Here is a 24,985-nt window from a genome sequence, read left to right as displayed (position 1 = left end):
TGACCCCGAAAGCGTATCGTGAGTCTGTGTATATCGTCACACATTTATCTGCCATCAGTTTACATGCTTCGGTCAATGCGACCAGTTCCGCTGCCTGCGCATAATAGTGTGATGGTAATTTGTCAGACTTCAGAGTTTCAAATTCAGTCGTTATAGCATCACCCACTTTTATTCTGCCCTGTTTGTGGATCTTTCGAGGCAGACCCATCCACAAACAGGACATTGTCACAATTATCAAGCGGTATGTCTAAAAGGTCTGGACGTGGTGTGCACACCTGTTCAAGCGCTGACAGACAACAGTGATGTTCCTCGCCATCCTCCTGTGTGGGCAGAAGGGTGGCAGGATTCGAAGTTGTGCATCGTTTCACAGTTATGTTTGGCATGTCCAACAAAATCGTGTGATACCTCAGCCATCAGGCTGTAGACAAATGTGACATTCTCTGCTCTTGCAAAATCATGGAGACTGCGTGTTGAACCATTAAAGTCAAATCAGAGTAGCCTACAAATTCTCTCGAGGCCATCACAGCCAGCTTGGCCACTGCCACTGCTCTCAGGCAGTGTGGAAGTCCTGCAGCTACAGCATCAAGTTTTGTTGAGAAATATGCCACAGGTCGTAGCCTGTCACAATGAGTCTGCAAGAGAACAGAAGACATAAAACCATTCTTTTCATCGACCATCTGTACAAACGGGCAGTTTATGACAGGAAGGCCTAACGTTGGGGCCATAGCCAATTGCACTTTCATGTTATCAAATGCTTCCACATCCTCGCTTGTCCAAACAAGTCTGTCACATGACCTCAGCCCTTTCCCTGTCGTTAGGGCTCGTAAAGGCTGCTCAAAAATGGCATAATTAGGAATGAATGTTCTGCAGTAAGCACACATTCCCAAGAATGACAGCATCTGTTTCTTTGTAACTGGTTTTAGCACCCCTTTTATGGCCCGCACCCGTTTCTCAGACAGTACTTTGCTATTTGGTTTGATAACATGCCCCAGGAAGGTTACTTTCTGTTTCACAAACTGCTGCTTTGAAAGACTGACCTTGTGTCCCCCCTCCTCAAGATGCTTCAGGAGAGTCACAGTGTTGACAATGCATGTAGTTTTATCTTTGGCACAGATTAATAAATCATCAACGTCAATTGTTGTTCATTCAAACTCGCAGAGAGCGCACACACATTCTCTGTCCAGAAAATCTTCAAATTTCACACTTTCATTCTCCACACCACTAAACCAAGTTTCTTCATACTCATGAGTCTCGCTCAACTACGACATGTGACGTGCAATGCATTTTATCAGGCGTCATAAACTCTGTGTTGATTGGTGTTGTTCGATCCTTAGCCAATTTCAAAATCATCTCTGCCCAATCAACATCTTTTATCTGCCATTCGTAAGCCCACAGCGGCTCAAATTTAGAACATGTAATTTGTGGTGCTTCCTCAATGCTAATTCCATAGGAATCAGCATTGAGGGTCAAATTTAATTCACACATTAAATCTCTGGCCATTAGAGGCGCGGGACATTTGGGCGACCAGAGAAACTTGTGTTTCAGAGTTCGACCCCCCTCCGTCTCACACTCTAAGGGCTCGGTGAATTGTTCAGAGATCAAATGACCTGAAGCCGAAGTGCTTTCATACACTTTTCCTGTCATTTTCGGCACACATGGCAAGTCACATGGTCGTAAAGTGCTCTGGCACGCTCCGGAATCGACTAAAAAGTTAATTACTACTCCCTCGACTATCATTGGGTATCTTGGCATTTGAGAAAACCCAGTGCTTTTGTACAGTTTTTAAACATTCATCAGAAACACTGCTCAAAATTTCATCATTCACAACATTGCTCAAAACACACAAAGATTTGCAAGCAGATTCTTCATTGCAGATAGCAGAAAGTAAATCAGTGTATGTGTTTGTGTTTGTGCGTGTTTTGCGTGTTAGAAATAAATGTTCACTTCCCTTTCTTGTAGTCAGCCACCGACCCCCTCGAACCGGACCATCTCCGTCCTGCTCTCCGTCTCTTTCGTTTCAATCAGACCTTACATTCGGGCACGCACTGCTCCAGTGCACGTCTCTCCTGCACACTCTGCATTTGGTACAGTCTCTGAGCGCATGGTCGTTCGTAGCACACACATAGCACCGCGATTGTGAGTGGTTTTCTGTCTTTCTTTTCCTGCAGCTGGTCTTCGGCGTGCATCAGGGCTGAAGTTAAGCGCCCGTTCTTCCACTCCACGTAACTTGCCTTTGCTCCCCTTGAAAGTTCTGGTCTCAGTCCTTTCAGAAAATAACCCAATAGAAGGCTTTCCCACGTGCTTGGTTTGTTCCCTCTGTCCGTAGGCTCTGTCAAGCCGCTGTGTCTTTCGGAGCTGTGACGCTGAACTTTCCACTTTTAATCGTCTTTGCTCGTCACTCTCGGCCTGCTGGTGCTCGGTCTTTCTGAATCAGTTGTGTTGGGAACCATTTCAGACGCGTCCCCGAAAACTTCCTGTTCTATGGTTCTTCGTCGTCTCCCTTTCTTCTTCGGTGTTTGTGGCAGCGGGCGCTGAGGATTTTACCGGTATTGGTGTTTGTTGCATGTGCACTGCTGCGTCTGCCGCTGCTCGCGCTTCTCTCGCTTCTGCTTCTTCTCGTGCTGCTGCTTGTGCTGCATTTTGTGCTGGTCTTTGGAATGGAGAGCAGTCGAGATCGTGGTCCAGTTTCAGGGCTGTCAGCTCTGCCACGGGGTAGTGATGTTTATAAGCTGGCGGTGCTGACCCGATCTCAGGTGCATATTGGAAAACACAAAACACACTTTTCATTAGTAGCATTCTGCTCCGTTGGAGCGGTTTTCTCACATACATTCTCTTTCATTTTTTTTTTCATTTCATCCCTACATGCCAATTCTTTCTGCATTTGCTTTCGTTCTCGTCTTTCAACCTCTTCTAACAATTATTGGAAAACACAAAAAAAATTTTATTTTTTAGAGTTTTGTTCATGAGATGCTTTTACTGCCACCGGGTTCTTTCTGATCTCAGCCGAGTCACTCTGGCCCTGAAAGCAGTTTTGGCTCTTCTCTCTCAATTTTCGAGGTAAGACCAGAGCCTGGTGCTCTGAGATGATCACTTCGTCAAATCTGCTCAGGACCAGAAGAAACCGCCGTGAGATCCCATCCTCGTCGCCAAATTGTTGTGGCAAAAACAATTATTAACAAATAGCATCCCAGTGTAAGAGACAAGGAATCAAATTATATTGTGTGTTCACAATGTTCCAGCAGCTACCCTGAAACACAACAGACCTGAAATCACACTGAAAACAGACAGCCTTATTATACTGCTATCACCCCCCCACTTCTTACAAGGTTCCTTCTCTGTAAAGTTCCACTTAACCCCGTAAACCAAACCTAGCTGTTTTCAGAAAAAACAATGGTCCTTCTAACCCCCTGGGCTTTATTATCTTCACATCTCTGAGGTCAACAAACCCTCTGTCTTTCCTGCACTAAAGTGTTCAAAGGCTCTTTGTTTTACTGTGTGATGTCTTTGTTGCATTCCAGGTGACATACATAGAAATACACAAGTTAAATCAAAAGGAAAAATAAAAATATATAAAAACCCACCCAATGTCTAAGAAAGTAAATAAGAAAGAGTAAAATATAAATTTTTCTACAACAACTATTAGCGCATTGAGGAAAAAAATACATGCATTTAAAACCTTAAGTAAAAGTGTTATCCTTCATACTGTGATGTATTTAAGGTATGAGGAGTAAAAGTAACCTATGTATTCTGCAGAAAAAAACTTCATGATGAGTATGGCTTTCATTAATATTACTGCTGTGTACTGTATGTTGCATTTTACTTCTGAATATGTTTAGGGTTATTACATTTGTAAGGGTCCACCCGCCAGCCCAAAAAGCGGAATCCAGCGGCCTGGTCGAAGGGTTTCTGCGTGTATGTCTTATGTGGCGCTTCTGTAAGAAATGTTCTTAAATCCTTAAAATTTGGGTTCCAATCAAAATTCTGACTCCATGAATAATTTAATCTGACTCCAATTGTAGATGATTCTTTCAACTTTGATTTGTGTTTTAATTTAAAAAACTGATCACTGTTATAGGTTGTGTAATAATTTAAATATTTGAGAATTCTGAAAATCCCATACTTTCAATTATTCGTTCATTAGGGACCAGGTATCGCACAGGAATTACACTCAGCTGATAGTGAACCCACGGACACAAACTCATCAGTTCCGAACTTACTTAGAGGATGCAGAGTGGTTATAATACCTTTAAGTGAGCTATACCCTGCATGCTTGTAACAAAAATGCATTTTTCCTATAACCACGAGAGGTACACCGTGATAATCAGCGACAGTCAGAAATCTGAAGCACCTAATGGTGTTCCCCATCCATTGGTGCTTCAGTATGATCTGTCCTGAACGCAGATTTGCGGAATTACCACTACACATTAATCTACTTGAAAAACGATTTCAGAAGAGATCAGAATAAATCAAATTTAACAATTTATTATTTTTACCAGGCATAATCAAACAATAATAAAAAAATAAAGAAGAAATTCAATCAATTCAAAATGAGAATACATCAGTTTACAAGAAATGCATTAAAATTTAGCTACACAACTGATCAGCATAAATCACAAACCTAGAATACTAAAATCATTTTAAGGAGTCAGCATACCTGGCAAATAGAGAGACACACGGCAATCGTGCGGGAAGTTCTGTTTATAGATGCTTCCTTGAATGTTTTGCCAATCCTCTTTAAATACCCATATCAAAACAAAACAATCATAAATTTAACATAATAAAAGCTTCACAGGACCTTTTGATCTGGCAAAGATCTTATCAAAGGGCAACCCATAGCAGAAGAACAGAATTTCTTCTCAGATTTGAGATCTTTATTTTTGGTCTGTTCTACTAAAATGGGACTGAGATCATATTTCCACTGTAAGATTGATACAAAACATGAAAAATTTATGATCATGAACTCTGAAGATATAGCAACTTGAGTTCTTGGCATTTCTCTGTCAACTTTTAGTGACCTGGACCATGTGCCCAGGGGGGAAGGATAGTAGAAGGGATCGATGAACAAATGGTCTTTCTTCCAGATCTTCCTTTCTGATTAGAGAGTTTATTCTTTTGTGGCATGACATTTGCATTGCGAGATTTCTTGAATATTTGGCTACACAAGGAGATCAAAGCCAGAGTTTATTCTTTTGTGGCATGGCATTTGCATTGGCAGAGTTCCTGAATGCTTGGCTACACGAGGAGATCAAAGCCCCCCTACACATTTAAAATACTTTATATAGACCTACTGTTGGGCCGTTTAATGTACAACAGTCCATGATATTGTAAAGGACATTGTTTTTGTATTGTAGCTGTCCTGTGAGAAAAAAAAAAGAAACAAAAAAAACTCAGTAGCCTACTTTCATTTGTATGTGAATACTTAAGGAATGTATTTCGTTACACTCCACCACTTTGTTATTTAGCAGATGAAACGAGCAAAGTTTATTGCTAGAATATTAACAAACAGTTGCTACAACTGCGAACCATATCAAGGCTGCTTCCGAAGCAATCGGACCGTCTAGCCTATAAAGGACTCTTCTTGTTGGCTAGCAACAAGAAGAAAGGGGGGAAGTCATGGCCTAATGGTTAGAGAGTTTGACTCCCGGGTGGTTAGGACAAAAACTACATGGAAAAGATACTTTTTATCACGTCACGTAGCGTCATGTCTGGTTGGGGTAAGTATGTGGCACACAAGAATATGTGATGGTCTGGGGACACAATATCTGTTTGGATTTTTAGCCAAATGTAAGATTTGCCAATTTTTATAGATTATAGATAAAGTCTGTGAGTTGTGTTCTGTACCATATCAGCATCCCCCCGAGTCTCTGCCCTGTGTCACCTCTCTTAGTTTGGTGGATGGTAAAATGATTTCTCTAAACCCAGTTGGGCAGCCAGTGGGCAAATCTCTTACATTCCATGTTTCTTGAAGTATTATAATGTCAGAATTCTGAATTTCTGTTTTGAAATCTGAATGATGGCTCTTAACAACAAAAATGGAGGTCCTAGGTCCTTGAATATTCCAGCATGAGATTTTTAAGGAATATGAGCCCATTGATCACCTTTGGTATTTCAGAAACAATACAAACATCAGTATGCTGAATCGACAGATCAAGCTGAATATTTTAAATATTATGATACGTATCTAAGAATAGCTTTTAAAATAAATGTATAAATAATAAATGTCTTATATATATATGTGTGTGTGAGTGTGTGTGTGTGTGGCAAGAAGAGAGAAAAATTCAGTTCAGTTCAGTTCTTTTATTTAACCAGGTTAAAACTCATTGAGATTAAAATCTCTTTTACAAGAGTGACCTGGCCAAGAAAGCAGCAGCATATAGTAAAAGTATACAATTATACAATATACAACAAAAACATAAAAAAACACATTCATAAATCACAACAACAATTTACCAAAGGATAAAACATATAATTTGTTAAAAAAAAAAGCTTAAACTCATTTAGTGATGGTAACGTGGTAAGCTTTAGGGTATCCTGTAGGTAATTCCAAGAGGAGGCGGCATTATCTCTGTTCGAACCCTAGGAACTTTGAGATGCATCAAATCATTTGAGCGGAGTTTGTAGCGTCCGTTGGAATTTGAGAAGTTGAGAGACAAATAATGTGGATTAAGACTGCAAATCGACTTATAAATAAAACAATACCAGTTAAAACTTCTTTGGGTATGCAAGGATGGTAACTCTGCCTTCTCATCTAAAATGCAGTGATGCGTTTGATAGCTACACCCAGTAATAAAACACAAGGCACTATGGAAAACGATATCAAGTTTTTTTTAAGTAATGTGTTGGGGCATTCATATATAGTATATCTCCATAATCCAACAAAGGTAGAAATGTTGCAGATACCAGATATTTTCTAGCATAATAAAAACCAAGTTTTAGCTTAAGTTTGGAAATGAATTTGAAAATATGCACTTTAAAACTTAACTGACTATCCAATACAATGCCCAGATATTTATAACACATAACACATTCAATTTTAGTGCCTTGCAATGATAAAATATCAGGAAATGTTTTGGTTCTTTAGAGGTCGAAAACATCATTACTTTAGTCTTATCTAAATTTAAAGCCAGCTTAAGTTGACAAAGGCGAGACTGAACAGTATTAAATATTGACTGTAAACATTGAAGTGCTTGCGAAGCTGATGACGCGAAGCAATAAATAACAGAATCATCTGCATAAAGATGATATTTAATGTGTGGGATGTTAAATAAAAAGAAAATAAAATGGGTCCCAAAACTGATCCCTGAGGGACACCCTTTGAAACTGACAGGACAGATGACATACAGTCTTTCAAGACCACAGACTGTGTTCTACCTGATAGATATTCAGCAAACCAATTTATAGCAGAATCAGAAAGACCGTGGCAAGTCTTTTTAATAGGATGCCATGATCAACTGTGTCAAAAGCCTTTGATAAATCGAGGAAAAGAGCTAAACAAATCTGTTTACCATCTAAAGCAGTAGTTATAATCAGTAGCACTTTCATTGCGGCTGTAATGGTACTATGTTGTTTTCTAAAACTGGACTGGAAGGGAGAGTGAAGTTTATTTAATTCCAGATAAGTTTTTAATTGTTTGTTCACTCTAAAAGTTTCTCTAAAAGTCTAGATAAGACACACAATTTAGATATTGGCCTATAGTTATTTAAATGCAATGGGTCACCCCCTTTAAATAGAGGAGAAACAAAGGTAGTCTTCCAGATCCTTGGAAGTTCACATGAAGAGATAGAAAGATTAAATAAATGTGCTAAAGGTTCAGCAATAAAATCTGCTGCTACCTTTAGATAAAAAGGTTCCAGCTTATCAGGGCCTGCGGGGTTTTTTTTGGATCTAACTGGGGAAGAGCTTTATGAACATCGGATACAGAAAAACTGAATGAAATCAAATTTTTGTGTAGCTAAATTACATGAAGTATCAGTTAAGGATGCAGTGAGGGGATTAGACAAAGAGCAGGAAGGTGGCTGAGACTCAAATAGGGAACCTGATGAAGTGAAATGTTCATTAAAACTATCTAAAATAGTGGTCTTCTCTGTTATCAGGGGGCCGTTTTTGGTAATAATTTTGCTAATTTCTGTGTTGTCGGTTTGCAACAGTGATTTAACCATTTTCCAAAACTAAACCGGAATATTTAGATTTTGTGATGTTTCGAGTAAATAGAAATCTGATTTGGCCTTTTTTATCTGTGAAGTACAGAGGTTTCTCAGCTTCCTAAAATGAAGCAAGTCTGACTCAGCTTTTGTGCTTCTGGCTTTGGCCCAAACTGCATTTCTATCCTGCAGAAGCTTGGCTAATTCTGGTGTAAACCAAGGATTGTTTTGGGCCTTTACTCTTATTTTTCTTTTTTTTTCTTTTTTTTTTTCAAATAAAAATTACAGAAGGATGACAGTCAACCCAGGAATACCAACTATATAGCCTTCACAGATTGTTTCCTTACAGGACAAGAGACATGGATGAAAAAAATAAAAAAAATTATTCAATGACAAAAACTAGAGAATAGAGTAAATAATTGAAAACCTCTTCAATCAAACAAAACAAGAGAAAAAATATCAATGTGTTAAAAGATTAGTTCAGCACTAGCTAGTACAAACTTCAGTAGAAATGCTTCACATTTTAACAATAAAAAAGATACAAAATAATTTGTACATCACAAGGGCAAGACTTGAGAAAAAAAATCAGGAAAAATAAATCAGACACTAAGACTGAGGATGGCCAGCAGGGGGAGACTCAAACACCAGAACAATCATTCAGTAAAGAAAAAATCATAAATAACCAAGCCAATACATCACCACAAACACCAGTGCACAGCACATCACAAAATAACCCATGAGTCAACCCCGCCCCCTTGCTCTTAAACACTCAAATCCTAACAAAAAGAAACCATTAAATATAGTATAGACACAAATGTACACGCATACATTTCTTCATCCTTTTTTTTCAGCATGTGCTGGATGTTCCTGAGGTCTCTGGACTGAGATGAGTGTGTGTTGGTGCTGGGGTTGATCAGTGATCTGCTGACTGCTTCAGCGTAGCTCTGGCTGTCTGGATGCTGCTGCTGCTGATGTTCATGTGAATGATGGGGTGAAGGAGCTGCATCCATCTATCTATTGTTCTGTTGTTCATTCTACAGTATCTATCTATCTATCTATCTATCTATCTATCTATCTATCTATCTATCTATGTATCTATCTGTCTGTCTGTCTGTCTGTCTGTCTGTCTATCTTGTTCTGTCAGTCTGTCCTTTGTTCAATATGCCAAGTCCTGTCATGAAACTCTAGATGGTGCAGGCTGGTCATTAATGCAAACTAATGATATTCACAGCATTAATCTACTTGGCACAAGCTGATTGGTTCATGTTGCATATGCAGCTAATGAGCTTGCTGCTCTACATTAAAATTGCTGGGTAGCATTCACTCGAACATTTCGCAGCACACTTTCTTCTGAGACCCACCACATTCCCCAGCTACTAGTATTTACTATACTAGTATTTCAGAATCTCTAGCTTTAGAATCTCTAGACGGACGTCTAAATTTGTGAAATACTAGTAACTGATAGCTAATCAGAAATCATGGTGGACTACAGTGAATTTCCTTCATTTACAGATCATACATTCAACGGTAAGTACATCAGTGATCTCGTGAGTGACATGATTTTCAGTTGTGATTTGCTGATGTGCTGAAAATGAATTCACCTTGCTCATTAGGTAGAAGAGTGCAACAGATATCTATAACTCTGGTGATCTGTAGTTGTTATAGTGAGTAAGATCTGTAGTCAGATGGGTTTTGATATGCACTTAAGCCAGTAAATAAAAGGATTGTGTTGTGTTTTGTTACAGATTCTGACCTCATGAAGGATTTTAAATTTGACCAAAACCATGACTGGACTATAAGATCCCTTGGGTCACTGGGTCTCTTCCTTTAAAGCTTGATTGTCACACGTGTCATGCCCTCGATCTACATCTTCATCATCATCGTTAGCCTGCCCCTGAACGGTTTGGCCATGGTGACGTTCACCTGTAGGATTCGAGAGAAGAAACCAGCTGTGATCTACATGTCTCATCTGCGTGTGTGGACCTGCTCTTCATCCTGCTGCTGCCTCTGAAGATCCACTACGAGCTGAATGCTTCAAACTGGGTGTTCGGTGAGGCGGCCTGTCGTTTGGTCAGTGCAGCTTACTACGGCAACATGTACTGCTCTGTACTGCTGATGATGTGCATGAGTGTGGACAGGCTGCTGGTCGTGGTATTTCCCATCGCCTCTCTGAGCTGGAGGAGTGCAAGGAAAGCCACATGTGTTTGTGTGGTGGTCTGGCTGCTGACGCTCGCTGGCATAGTACCACTTCTCATGATAAATCAAACAACTGAGTTTGATGATCGCATCACCTGCTTTGACACTTTGGTAGACCATTCAATGATGTTATACTTCTTTGTGTTCTTCGTCCTTCTTTGCATCAGCTTCATCCTGCCGCTGTCATCTTAGTGAGCTACTCTATTATCATCTATGTGCTCTGTACTAAACATGATCACTCATCATCTTCCTCAGACATCCGAAGGAGGGCTGCAATTATGGCTTCTGCAGTGCTGACTGAGTTTGTTGTGTGCTTTGTACCATCTAATGTCCTCCTGATGAACAACATTGTTAGCATAATCAAGGGTGGTATTGGGTGGAATACCTATCCACCTTACATGTTGGCTGCGTGTTTGGGAAGTGTAAGTGTTTTTCTGGACCCTCTTCTGTACTACTACAGATCATCTCATTACAGAAAGCAGATCTGCTCTGTGTTTTGTTGGGTCAGAAAGGCAGAAAGAGATATCTTACCATTAAATACAATCACACAAAATCCTCTCATCTAAGCTGCACTGTAATACAAACAAATAGCTAAAATAAAAAGCAGATCTTACTCTGAAGTAAGTAAATGTGTGAAAGAGAGATATCTATCTATCTATCTATCTATCTATCTATCTATCTATCAATCATGTCACCTATATCCATGTCTCTCTGCTAATAAATAAATAAACAATAACAATACCTGAATTATCATTCGACTGAAGCCATGTGATCATTGCTTTTAATGATGTCTTGGATCTACATTTGCATGGCTGTGATTTAAAACTGTCCTCTAGGTCGCGGTGTTTATCAATATGTTTACCCAACATTGGCTAAATAAACCATACAACTTATGGTATACAAATCTGTTGTTTAATGTAGTCTTTTATTTTAATTTTGTTATTTTTAACGTTATTAACACAATATATACCACTTGCAAACGTCTGCCACAAAACCTGAAAAAGGCTTAAAAGGCAGTAATGAGATATACATTCTGTTAGAGTTCTGCTCAACAGTTAAGACTGCCGTGTATGTATAATTTTTGTTAACTGTACCGTGATTGTGCACGAAAGTGCACTTTGCAATAACATTGAAGAATGGACCTTCTTTCTTAAAGTGTTGTATTGTGATATGTTTTATCTTATCTTAAAAGAAATGTTGCGATGTAGTTTAGAAATGGTCACTTGCTTAGCCTACGCATTTAAGATGTTGAAATTTTTAGATTAAAAATAGAGATCGATTAGATTGCTTCACTGGAAAAGATGCTGCAATAACTTCATTGGAACTTATGCCACTGTGTGAGGTTACTAACTGAGTTTAAGGTCATACTTCATGTTTCCATAGCAACCTGAGCACATGTATGGGTGTTTGTGTTCACCAAAAAAGGGAATGCAAAAAGAGAAGATGTATTGTTTTTGTGACTTTAAAATGTAAAATGGAACACATCCAGGCCGCAATTTGGGGTGCAGACTTTACGCTATGTACTTTTTATTGTTATTTGCTATGAGTTATTGTTTTAATAAAGCGAAACCATTTCCTATGGTGATGCGTTAAACTTCTTTTAAACAAGTCTCTGAGTAATTTATTAAAAGTATATCTACTATTTTATTCTATACCTGAAGTACAATTGATCGCCATGAAAATAGCCTTGATGCTGGCATGGCGTTAAAAACTGAATAAATAAATAAATTCAAGTACAATGTAAACTGTATTTTTAGTTGATTATATTTCTGCAGAAAGAAACAGTAATTTTGATACAGTATGTTTAAACAGTGAACAGAACGCTTTGATAGAGCCATTAGCTGTGATTGAGTGCAAATAAAATCAGGGATGAGAATTTAAATACAACTACTATTGTTTTTATTAAATGTTACAAATCTCCAAGAAAAGTGTTTAAATGAACATTGTATGTTAAATGAATTGTAATTCATGTTTAGTGATGATCTTAGCAGGCAGTAAGTTGTGTTTAAGAGGTCTTCATCCCTCCTGAGGTGGTGCCGCTCTTCTCTCTAGAAATATGGCACATAGTCTTAGAGTTTGTACTTGACTAACTGGGGCCCAGGTCAGGAAGCAGACAGACTGGCTAAAACCGACCGTCTGCTAGCCGCCTCCCGTCACAGAAGTCAGTTAATTCTCAGCACATAGAGACTCTTTCACCTAGATATCACACTATAGAGACTGTGTCTGTTCCCCGGGCTAGAAAATACAAAAAACGTCCAAATCAATTTAAAAATAACAATTTAATTGAGGTTCAACAAATAAAAAACAGATGCAATACGGATAAACAAATGATAAAGCTTGGCTTATTGAATATCAGGTCCCTTTCTACGAAAGCACTTTTTGTAAATAATATGATCACTGATCATAATCTAGATGTGCTCTGTTTGACAGAAACCTGGCTAAAATCTGATGATTAGATTATTTTATATGAGTCTACCCCCCCAAGATTACTGTTATAAACATGAGCCGCATCCAAAAGGTGAAGGTAAAGGTAAAGGGAGGTGTTGCCTCAATTTCTAACAATGTTTTCAGCATTTCTCAGAGGGCGGGCTTCAAGTATAACTTGTTTGAACTAATGGTGCTTCATATAACATTATCCAGAGAAACAAGTGTTAATGATAAACGTCTCAGGTTACAATGTAACCATGGTTCCCTGAGTGGGGAACGAGACACTGCGTCCTCTACGGGTCACTATGGGGAACACCTCAATGACAAAAACTAGAGAATAAATAATTGAAAACACTTCAATCAAACAAAACAAGAGAAAAAATATCAGTGTGTTAAAAGATTAGTTCAGCACTAGCTAGTACAAACTTCATTAGAAATGCTTCACATTTTTAACAATTAAAAAAAAAGATACAAAAATAATTTGTACATCACAAGGGCAAGACTTAAGAAAAAAAATCAGGAAAAATAAATCAGACACTAAGACTGAGGATGGCCAGCATGGGGAGACTCAAACACAAGAACAATCATTCAGTAAAGAAAAAAAATCATAAATAACCAAGCCAATACATCACCACAAACACCAGTGCACAGCACATCACAAAATAACCCATGAGTCAACCCCGCCCCCTTGCTCTTAAACACTCAAATCCTAACAAAAAGAAACCATTAAATATAGTATAGACACAAATGTACACGCATACATTTCTTCATCCTTTTTTTTCAGCATGTGCTGGATGTTCCTGAGGTCTCTGGACTAAGATGAGTGTGTGTTGGTGCTGGGGTTGATCAGTGATCTGCTGACTGCTTCAGCGTAGCTCTGGCTGTCTGGATGCTGCTGCTGCTGATGTTCATGTGAATGATGGGGTGAAGGAGCTGCATCCATCTATCTATTGTTCTGTTCTACACTATCTTCTTGTCGTTCCTATCTATCTATCTATCTATCTATCTATCTATCTATCTATCTATCTGTCTGTCTGTCTATCTATCTATCTATCTATCTATCTATCTATCTATCTATCTATCTATCTATCTGTCTGTCTGTCTATCTATCTTGTTCTGTTCGTTCTGTCAGTCTGTTCTTTGTTCAATATGCCAAGTCCTGTCATGAAACTCTAGATGGTGCAGGCTGGTCATTAATGCAAACTAATGATATTCACAGCATTAATCTACTTGGCACAAGCTGATTGGTTCATGTTGCATATGCAGCTAAATGAGCTTGCTGCTCTACATTAAAATTGCTGGGTAGCATTCACTCGACCATTTCGCAGCACACTTTCTTCTGAGACCCACCACATTCCCCAGCTACTAGTATTTACTATACTAGTATTTCAGAATCTCTAGCTTTAGAATCTCTAGACGGACGTCTAAATTTGTGAAATACTAGTAACTGATAGCTAATCAGAAATCATGGTGGACTACAGTGAATTTCCTTCATTTACAGATCATACATTCAACGGTAAGTACATCAGTGATCTCGTCAGTGACATGATTTTCAGTTGTGATATGCTGATGTGCTGAAAATGAATTCACCTTGCTCATTAGGTAGAAGAGTGCAACAGATATCTATAACTCTGGTGATCTGTAGTTGTTATAGTGAGTAAGATCTGTAGTCAGATGGGTTTTGATATGCACTAAAGCCAGTAAATAAAAGGATTGTGTTGTGTTTTGTTACAGATTCTGACCTCATGAAGGATTTTAAATTTGACCAAAACCATGACTGGACTATAAGATCCCTTGGGTCACTGGGTCTCTTCCTTAAAAGCTTGATTGTCACACGTGTCATGCCCTCGATCTACATCTTCATCATCATCGTTAGTCTGCCCCTGAATGGTTTGGCCATGGTGACGTTCACCTGTAGGATTCGAGAGAAGAAACCAGCTGTGATCTACATGTCTCATCTGGCGTGTGTGGACCTGCTCTTCATCCTGCTGCTGCCTCTGAAGATCCACTACGAGCTGAATGCTTCAAACTGGGTGTTCGGTGAGGCGGCCTGTCGTTTACTCAGTGCATCTTACTACGGCAACATGTACTGCTCTGTACTGCTGATGATGTGCATGAGTGTGGACAGGCTGCTGGTCGTGGTATTTCCCATCGCCTCTCTGAGCTGGAGGAGTGCAAGGAAAGCCACATGTGTTTGTGTGGTGGTCTGGCTGCTGACGCTCGCTGGCATAGTACCACTTCTCATAATGAATCAGACAACTACGTATCAGAATCGCATCACCTGCTCTGACATTTTGGGCAGACCCTTCAATAAAGTCATACCTCTTTGTGTTCTTCGTCCTTCTTTGCATCTACTTCGTCCTGCCGCTGGTTGTCATCTTAGTGAGCTACTCTATTATCATCTATGTGCTCTGTACTAAACATGATCACTCATCATCTTCCTCAGACATCCGAAGGAGGGCTGCAATTATGGCTTTTGCAGTGCTGACTGAGTTTGTTGTGTGCTTTGTACCATCTAATGTCCTCCTGATGAACAACATTGTTAGCATAATCAAGGGTGGTATTGGGTGGAATACCTATCCACCTTACATGTTGGCTGCGTGTTTGGGAAGTGTAAGTGTTTTTCTGGACCCTCTTCTGTACTACTACAGATCATCTCATTACAGAAAGCAGATCTGCTCTGTGTTTTGTTGGGTCAGAAAGGCAGAAAGAGATATCTTACCATTAAATACAATCACACAAAATCCTCTCATCTAAGCTGCACTGTAAAACAAACAAATAGCTAAAATAAAAAGCAGATCTTACTCTGAAGTAAGTAAATGTGTGAAAGAGAGATATCTATCTATCTATCTATCTATCTATCTATTTTTTTGTTGAGAGACATATATATATATATTTTTTTTAATCATGTCACCTATATCCATGTCTCTCTGCTAATAAATAAATAAACAATAACAATACCTGAATTATCATTCGACTGAAGCCATGTGATCATTGCTTTTAATGATGTCTTGGATCTACATTTGCATGGCTGTGATTTAAAAACTGTCCTCTAGGTCGCGGTGTTTATCAATATGTTTACCCAACATTGGCTAAATAAACCATACAACTTATGGTATACAAATCTGTTGTTTAATGTAGTCTTTTATTTTAATTTTGTTATTTTTAACGTTATTAACACAATATATACCACTTGGCAAACGTCTGCCACAAAACCTGAAAAAGGCTTAAAAGGCAGTAATGAGATATACATTCTGTTAGAGTTCTGCTCAACAGTTAAGACTGCCGTGTATGTATAATTTTTGTTAACTGTACCATGATTGTGCACGAAAGTGCATCTTTGCAATAACATTGAAGAATGGACCTTCTTTCTTAAAGTGTTGTATTGTGATATGTTTTATCTTATCTTAAAAGAAATGTTGCGATGTAGTTTAGAAATGGTCACTTGCTTAGCCTACGCATTTAAGATGTTGAAATTTTTAGATTAAAAATAGAGATCGATTAGATTGCTTCACTGGAAAAGATGCTGCAATAACTTCATTGGAACTTATGCCACTGTGAGGTTACTAACTGAGTTTAAGGTCATACTTCATGTTTCCATAGCAACCTGAGCACATGTATGGGTGTTTGTGTTTCACCAAAAAGGGAATGCAAAAAGAGAAGATGTATTGTTTTTGTGACTTTAAAAATGTAAAATGGAACACATCCAGGCCGCAATTTGGGGTGCAGACTTTACGCTATGTACTTTTTATTGTTATTTGCTATGAGTTATTGTTTTAATAAAGCGAAACCATTTCCTATGGTGATGCGTTAAACTTCTTTTAAACAAGTCTCTGAGTAATTTATTAAAAGTATATCTACTATTTTATTCTATACCTGAAGTACAATTGATCACCATGAAAATAGCCTTGATGCTGGCATGGCGTTAAAAACTGAATAAATAAATAAATTCAAGTACAATATAAACTGTATTTTTAGTTGATTATATTTCTGCAGAAAGAAACAGTAATTTTGATACAGTATGTTTAAACAGTGAACAGAACGCTTTGATAGAGCCATTAGCTGTGATTGAGTGCAAATAAAATCAGGGATGAGAATTTAAATACAACTACTATTGTTTTTATTAAATGTTACAAATCTCCAAGAAAAGTGTTTAAATGAACATTGTATGTTAAATGAATTGTAATTCATGTTTAGTGATGATCTTAGCAGGCAGTAAGTTGTGTTTAAGAGGTCTTCATCCCTCCTGAGGTGGTGCCGCTCTTCTCTCTAGAAATATGGCACATAGTCTTAGAGTTTGTACTTGACTAACTGGGGCCCAGGTCAGGAAGCAGACAGACTGGCTAAACCGACCGTCTGCTAGCTGCCTCACGTCACAGAAGTCAGTTAATTCTCAGCACATAGAGACTCTTTCACCTAGATATCACACTATAGAGACTGTGTCTGTTCCCCGGGCTAGAAAAATACAAAAAACGTCCAAATCAATTTAAAAATAACAATTTAATTGAGGTTCAACAAATAAAAAACAGATGCAATACGGATAAACAAATGATAAAGCTTGGCTTATTGAATATCAGGTCCCTTTCTACGAAGGCACTTTTTGTAAATAATATGATCACTGATCATAATCTAGATGTGCTCTGTTTGACAGAAAACCTGGCTAAAATCTGATGATTAGATTATTTTATATGAGTCTACCCCCCCAAGATTACTGTTATAAACATGAGCTGCATCCAAAAGGTGAAGGTAAAGGTAAAGGGGGAGGTGTTGCCTCAATTTCTAACAATGTTTTCAGCATTTCTCAGAGGGCGGGCTTCAAGTATAACTTGTTTGAACTAATGGTGCTTCATATAACATTATCCAGAGAAACAAGTGTTAATGATAAAGTCTCAGGTTACAATGTAACCATGGTTCCCTGAGTGGGGAACGAGACACTGCGTCCTCTACGGGTCACTATGGGGAACACCTCAATGACAAAAACTAGAGAATAAATAATTGAAAACACTTCAATCAAACAAAACAAGAGAAAAAATATCAGTGTGTTAAAAGATTAGTTCAGCACTAGCTAGTACAAACTTCATTAGAAATGCTTCACATTTTAACAATTAAAAAAAAAGATACAAAATAATTTGTACATCACAAGGGCAAGACTTAAGAAAAAAAATCAGGAAAAATAAATCAGACACTAAGACTGAGGATGGCCAGCATGGGGAGACTCAAACACAAGAACAATCATTCAGTAAAGAAAAAAAAATCATAAATAACCAAGCCAATACATCACCACAAACACCAGTGCACAGCACATCACAAAAAATAACCCATGAGTCAACCCCGCCCCCTTGCTCTTACACACTCAAATCCTAACAAAAAGAAACCATTAAATATAGTATAGACACACAAATGTACACGCATACATTTCTTCATCCTTTTTTTTTTTTCAGCATGTGCTGGATGTTCCTGAGGTCTCTGGACTGAGATGAGTGTGTGTTGGTGCTGGGGTTGATCAGTGATCTGCTGACTGCTTCAGCGTAGCTCTGGCTGTCTGGATGCTGCTGCTGCTGATGTTCATGTGAATGATGGGGTGAAGGAGCTGCATCCATCTATCTATTGTTCTGTTGTTCATTCTACACTATCTATCTATCTATCTATCTATCTATCTGTCTGTCTGTCTGTCTGTCTGTCTATCTATCTATCTATCTATCTATCTATGTATCTATCTGTCTGTCTGTCTGTCTGTCTGTCTATCTTGTTCTGTTCGTTCTGTCAGTCTGTTCTTTGTTCAATATGCCAAGTCCTGTCATGAAACTCTAGATGGTGCAGGCTGGTCATTAATGCAAACTAATGATATTCACAGCATTAATCTACTTGGCACAAGCTGATTGGTTCATGTTGCATATGCAGTAATGAGCTTGCTGCTCTACATTAAAATTGCTGGGTAGCATTCACTCGAACATTTCGCAGCACACTTTCTTCTGAGACCCACCACATTACTCAGCTACTAGTATTTACTATACTAGTATTTCAGAATCTCTAACTTTAGAATCTCTAGACGGACGTCTAAATTTGTGAAATACTAGTAACTGATAGCTAATCAGAAATTATGGAGGACTACAGTGAATTTCCTTCATTTACAGATCATACATTCAACGGTAAGTACATCAGTGATCTCGTCAGTGACAAAATGAATTCACCTTGCTCATTAGGTAGAAGACTGCAACATATTTATAATTCTGTTGATCTGTAGTTGTGCTGTGGGTGTCGCTGTTGGACAGTGTTATTCCTGCTTCCTGCTTGCCGTGCTGCTGTTTTGTGATCGTAGCTCCGTGTAGCTTTGTTTTTCTGTAGAATCTTTATATTACTATCACTCTCTGTTGTTTAAAGTGATAAAATAGAACTTAATTCCCACCATATTTCTGACATTATCTATCAATCTAATCTGATTAATTTGATCGTTCACTTTTATTTTTAAATCCGCGAGTGCAGTGCACCTGCATCGCGTTAGCACTCGTTAGCTTGTCATTAGCGTTTCCATTTGTGCCTATTGCTGTTTTCTTTCCTCCTCTCCTCTTTCACGTTACTCTCTCTCTCCAGTTTTCACAAGTTCATCAAACAACTGTGGTAAGAATCTTTCATCAAGCAGGGTGAGTAATGGCTTCTCCTGCTATTGTTATTTGCACTGCTTGCCACATGTATAGTTTATCTATCTCTGTCGGTGATTAGGGATTCACATGTGATAAATGCAGGGAAATAGTTAGGCTGACAGAGAAGATTTCAGAATTAGAGACACGCATCCAAACTTTAATTGAGGACAGTAAGAATGTGAGGGCTGTAGATACGGCTTTGGATGCGTCTAGCTCAGGGAGTCCTGTACATTGTTCGGTTCCGGTAACAGCGCCTTTGCAGCAGGGCAACTGGGTGACTGTGAGGCGGCATAGTCGTGGGTCTAAACACCACTCTTCTGTTCCGATCAAAACATTAAACAGGTTCTCCCCACTCAGTGAAGCACCCACTGAGAAACCTGATGAAAGTGTTCTAGTTATTGGCGATTCTATTGTACGGAATGTGAAAATAGAGACACCAGCCACCATAGTCCACTGTTTACCGGGAGCCAGAGCGCCTGACATCTTGGCAAATTTAAAAGTGCTGGCTAATGCTAAACGTAAATACAGTAAGATTGTTATTCACGCCGGTGCTAATGATGTTTGACTTCGCTAGTCAGAGATCACTAAAAATAACATTAAAGAGGTGTGTGAACTTGCAAGCATGATGTCAGACACTGTAATATGCTCTGGTCCCCTCCCTGCTTACAGTGGTGATGAGATGCATAGCAGATTGTTATCACTCAGTGGCTGGATGTCTAAGTGGTGCCCGCAAAATAACATAGGTTTCATAGACAATTGGGCAAGCTTTTGGGGCAGACCTGACCTGTTGAAAAGAGATGGTCTTCATCCCTCCTGGGGTGGTGCCGCTCTTCTTTCTAGAAATATGGCAAATAGTCTTATAGTTTGTACTTGACTAACTGGGGCCCAGGTCAGGAAGCAGACAGACTGGCTAAACCGACCGTCTGCTAGGCGCCTCACGTCACAGAAGTCAGTTAATTCTCAGCACATAGACTCTTTCACCTAGATATCACACTATAGAGACTGTGTCTGTTCCCCGGGCTTGAAAATATAAAAAAAGTCCAAACCAATTTAAGAGCAACAATTTAATTGAGGTTCAACAAATAAAAAACAGATGCAATACGGATAAACAAATGATAAAGCTTGGCTTATTGAATATCAGGTCCCTTTCTACGAAAGCACTTTTTGTAAATAATATGATAATTGATCGTAATCTAGATGCACTCTGTTTGACAGAAACCTGGCTAAAGCCTGATGATTACATTATTTTAAATGAGTCTACACCCCAAGATTACTGTTATAAACATGAGCCACGTCCAAAAGGTAAAGGGGGAGGTGTTGCTTCAATTTATAACAATGTTTTCAGGATTTCTCAGAGGGCAGGCTTCAAGTATAACTTGTTTGAAGTATTGGTGCTTAATATAACATTATCCAGAGAAACAAATGTTAATGATAAATCCACTGTGATGTTTTGTACTGGCTACTGTATACAGGCCACCAGGGCACCATACAGACTTTATTAAAGAGTTTGCTGTTTTTACATCCAGGTTAGTGCTGGCTGCAGATAAAGTTTTAATTGTTGGTGATTTTAATATCCATGTTGATAATGAAAAAGATGTATTGGGATCAGCATTTATAGACATTTCTGAACTCTATTGGGGTTAGACAACACGTCTCAGGACCTACTCATTGTAGAAATCATACTCTAGATTTAATACTGTCACATGGAATTGATGTTGATGGTGTTGAAATTATGCAGCCAAGCTATGATATCTCAGATCATTATTTAGTTTTGTGCAAACTTTCATATAGCTAAAACTGTAAATTCCACTTCTTGTTACAAGTATGGTAGAACCATCACTTTTCATACCACAAAAGACTGCTTTGTAAGTAATCTTCCTGATGTATCCCAATTCCTTAGCATATCCAAAACCTCAGAACAACTTGATGATGTAACAGAAACTATGGACTATGGACTTTTCTAGCATTTTAAATACAGTTGCTCCTTTACGCTTAAGGAAGGTTAAGGAAAATAGTCTGACACCGTGGTGTAATGAGCACACTCGCACCCTAAAGAGAGCAGCCCGGAAAATGGAGCGCAGCTGGAGGAAAACAAAACTAGAAGTATTTCGTATTGCTTGGAGGGAAAGTAACCTATTTTACAGAAAAGCATTAAAAACTGCTAAATCTGATTACTTTCGTCTCTTTTAGAAGAAAACAAACATAACCCCAGGTATTTATTCAATATGTAGTTGCTAAATTAACGAAAAATAAAGCATCAACAAGTGTTGACATTTCTCAACATCACAGCAGTAATGACTTTATGAACTACTTTACTTCTAAAGTCGATACTATTAGAGATAAAATTGTAACCATGCAGCCATCAGCTACAGTATCACATCAGACAGTTGCACTATAGATCCCCTGAGGAACAGTTCCACTCATTCTCTACTATAGGAGAGGAAGAACTGTATAAACTTGTTAAATCATCTAAACCAAACAACATGTATGTTAGACCCTATTCCATCTAAGCTCCTAAAAGAGGTGCTTCCAGAAAGTCATAGATCCTCTTCTGACTATTATTGATTCCTCATTGTTATTAGGGTATGTCCCCAAAACCTTCAAACTGGCTGTTATTAAGCCTCTGATCCAAAAAACACAACTTGACCCCAAAGAACTAGTTAATTATAGACCGATCTCGAATCTCCTCCCTTTCTTTCCAAGATACTAGGAAAAGGTAGTATCCTCACAATTATATTTTTCTTAGAGAAAAATGGCCTCTGTGAGGATTTCCAGTCAGGATTTAGACCGTATCATAGTACTGAGACTGCTCTCCTTAGAGTTACAACATGACCTGCTCTTATCATCTGATCGTGGTTGTATCTCTCTATTAGTGCTATTGGATCTTAGTGCTGCGTTCGACACTGTTGACCACACTATTCTTTTGCATAGACTAGAACACTTTGTTGGCATTAATGGAAGTGCATTAGCATGGTTTAAATCGTACTTATATGACCGCCATCAATTCGTAGCAGTGAATGAAGAGGTATCATATCGATCACAAGTGCAGTATGGAGTACCGCAAGGCTCAGTACTAGGGCCGTTACTCTTCACGCTTTACATGTTACCCTTGGGAGATATCATCAGGAAACACGGTGTTAGCTTTCACTGTTATGCTGATGATACTCAGCTCTATATTTCTTCGTGGCCCGGCGAAAACATACCAATTTGGAAAAACTAACGGAATGCATAGTCGATATAAAAACTGGATGACAAGTAATTTCTTACTGTTAAATTCTGAAAAAACAGAGGTGTTAATTATAGGGCCTAAAAGCTCTGCATGTATTGACCTAGAACGTTGTCTAAGCCTTGATGGCTGCTCTGTCAATTCTTCGTCATCAGTTAGGAACCTAGGTGTGCTATTTGATAGCAATCCTTTCCTTAGAAAGCCACGTTTCTAGCATTTGTAAAACTGCATTTTTCCATCTCAAAAATATATCTAAATTACGGCCTATGCTCTCAATGTCAAATGCAGAAATGTTAATCCATGCGTTTATGACCTCAAGGTTAGACTATTGTAATGCTCTATTGGGTGGTTGTTCTGCACGCTTAGTAAAACAAACTCCAGTTAGTCCAAAATGCAGCAGCTAGAGTTCTTACTGGAACCAGGAAGTATGACCATATTAGCCCTGTCCTGTCAACACTGCACTGGCTCCCTATCAAACATCGTATAGATTTTAAAATCTTGCTTATTACTTATAAAGCCCTGAATGGTTTAGCACCTCAGTATTGGAACGAGCTCGTGTTACATTATAGTCCTCCACGTCCGCTCCGTTCTTCAAAACTCTGGCAATTTGATAATACCTAGAATATCAAAGTCAACTGCGGGCGGCAGATCCTTCTCCTATTTAGCGCCCAAACTCTGGAATAACCTACCTAACATTGTTCGGGAGGCAGACACACCCTTGCAGTTTAAATCTAGATTAAAGACCCATCTCTTTAACCTGGCTTACACATAACATACTAATACACTTCTAATATCCAAATCCGTTAAAGGATTTTTAGGCTGCACTAATTAGGTAAACCGGAACCGGGAAAACTTCCCATAACACTCGATGTACCTGCTACATCGTTAGAAGAATGGCATCTACGCTCATATTAGTCTGTTTCTCTCTTATTCCGAGGTCACCGTAGCCACTAGATCCGGTCTGTATCCAAGTCAGAGGGTCACTGCAGTCACCTGGATCCAGTACGTATCCAGCCCAGATGGTGGATCAGCACCTAGAAAGGACCTCTACAGCCCTGAAAGACAGCTGAGACCAGGACTAGAGCCCCAGAGGACAGATCCCCTGTAAAGACCTTGTCTCAGATGACCACCGGACAAGACCACAGGAAACAGATGATTCTTCTGCACAATCTGACTTTGCTGCAGCCTGGAATTGAACTGCTGTTTTCGTCTGGTCAGAGGAGAACTGGCCCCCCAACTGAGCCTGGTTTCCCCAAGGTTTTTTTCTCCATTCTCTCACTGATGGAGTTTTGGTTCCTTGCCGCTGTCGCCTCTGGCTTGCTCAGTTGGGGACACTTCATTTACAGCGATATCGTTGACTTGATTGCAAATTATTGCACAGAAACTATTTAAACTGAACTGAGCTGCATGATGACATCACTGAATTCAATGATGAACTGCCTTTAACTGTCATTTTGCATTATTGACACTGTTTTCCTAATTATTGTTATTCAGTTGCTTTGACGCAATCTTTTTTGTTTAAAGCGCTATATAAATAAAGATGACTTGACTTGATAGTAAGATCTGTAGCCAGATGAGTTTTGATATGCACTAAAGCCAGTAAATAAAATGATTGTGTTGTGCTTTGTTACAGATTCTGGCCTCATGAAGGATTTTCCATTTGACCAAAACTATAACAAGATTATGAGCATCCTTATATCACAGGATCATTTCATTAACGGCTTGATTGTCACACGTGTCATGCCCTCGATCTACATCTTCATCATCCTCGTTAGTCTGCCCCTGAACGGTTTGGCCATGGTGACGTTCACCTGTAGGATTCGAGAGAAGAAACCAGCTGTGATCTACATGTCTCATCTGGCGTGTGTGGACCTGCTCTTTATCCTGCTGCTGCCTCTGAAGATCCACTACGAGCTGAATGCTTCAAACTGGGTGTTCGGTGAGGCGGCCTGTCGTTTGCTCAGTGCAGCTCACTACGGCAACATGTACTGCTGATGATGTGCATGAGTGTGGACAGGCTGCTGGTCATGGTATTTCCCGTCACCTCTCTGACCTGGAGGAGTACACGGAAAGCCACATGTGTATGTGTGGTGGTCTGGCTGCTGACGCTTGTTGGCATAGTACCACTTCTCATGATGAATCAAACAATTGATTATAATGTTGGCATCTCCTGCTCTGACATTTGGGCAGACCCTTCAATAAAGTCATACCTCTTTGTGTTCTTCATCCTTCTTTGCATCTACTTCATCCTGCCGCTGCTTGTCATCTTAGTGAGCTACTCTATTATCATCTATGTGCTCTGTACTAAACATGATCACTCATCATCTTCCTCAGACATCTGAAGGAGGGCTGCA

General features: G+C 39.1%; 1 protein-coding gene and 2 pseudogenes across 1 annotated transcript; all 3 read left to right on the top strand.

The window, feature by feature from the left end:
- The first annotated feature begins 9,975 nt into the window (after positions 1–9,975).
- Positions 9,976–11,241, top strand: LOC122144054 (annotated as a pseudogene).
- A 2,849-nt stretch (positions 11,242–14,090) lies between these two features.
- Positions 14,091–15,621, top strand: LOC122144071 (annotated as a pseudogene).
- An 8,710-nt stretch (positions 15,622–24,331) lies between these two features.
- Positions 24,332–24,663, top strand: LOC109089465 (proteinase-activated receptor 1-like). Its single transcript, XM_042754731.1, has one exon. It carries the CDS (start codon positions 24,372–24,374, stop codon positions 24,624–24,626), a length of 255 nt encoding a protein of 84 aa, XP_042610665.1. The 5' UTR covers positions 24,332–24,371; the 3' UTR covers positions 24,627–24,663.
- Positions 24,664–24,985: the final 322 nt, after the last annotated feature.

The sequence above is a fragment of the Cyprinus carpio genome, unplaced genomic scaffold (genome assembly GCF_018340385.1).
Source record: "Cyprinus carpio isolate SPL01 unplaced genomic scaffold, ASM1834038v1 S000006585, whole genome shotgun sequence".
NCBI lineage: Eukaryota > Metazoa > Chordata > Actinopteri > Cypriniformes > Cyprinidae > Cyprinus > Cyprinus carpio.
This window is presented reverse-complemented; position numbering and strand designations above follow the sequence as displayed.

Excerpts from the sequence above, each read along its gene's own strand:
- LOC109089465 (XM_042754731.1), top strand. The coding sequence starts at position 24,372 with ATGCCCTCGATCTACATCTTCATCATCCTCGTTAGTCTGCCCCTGAAC.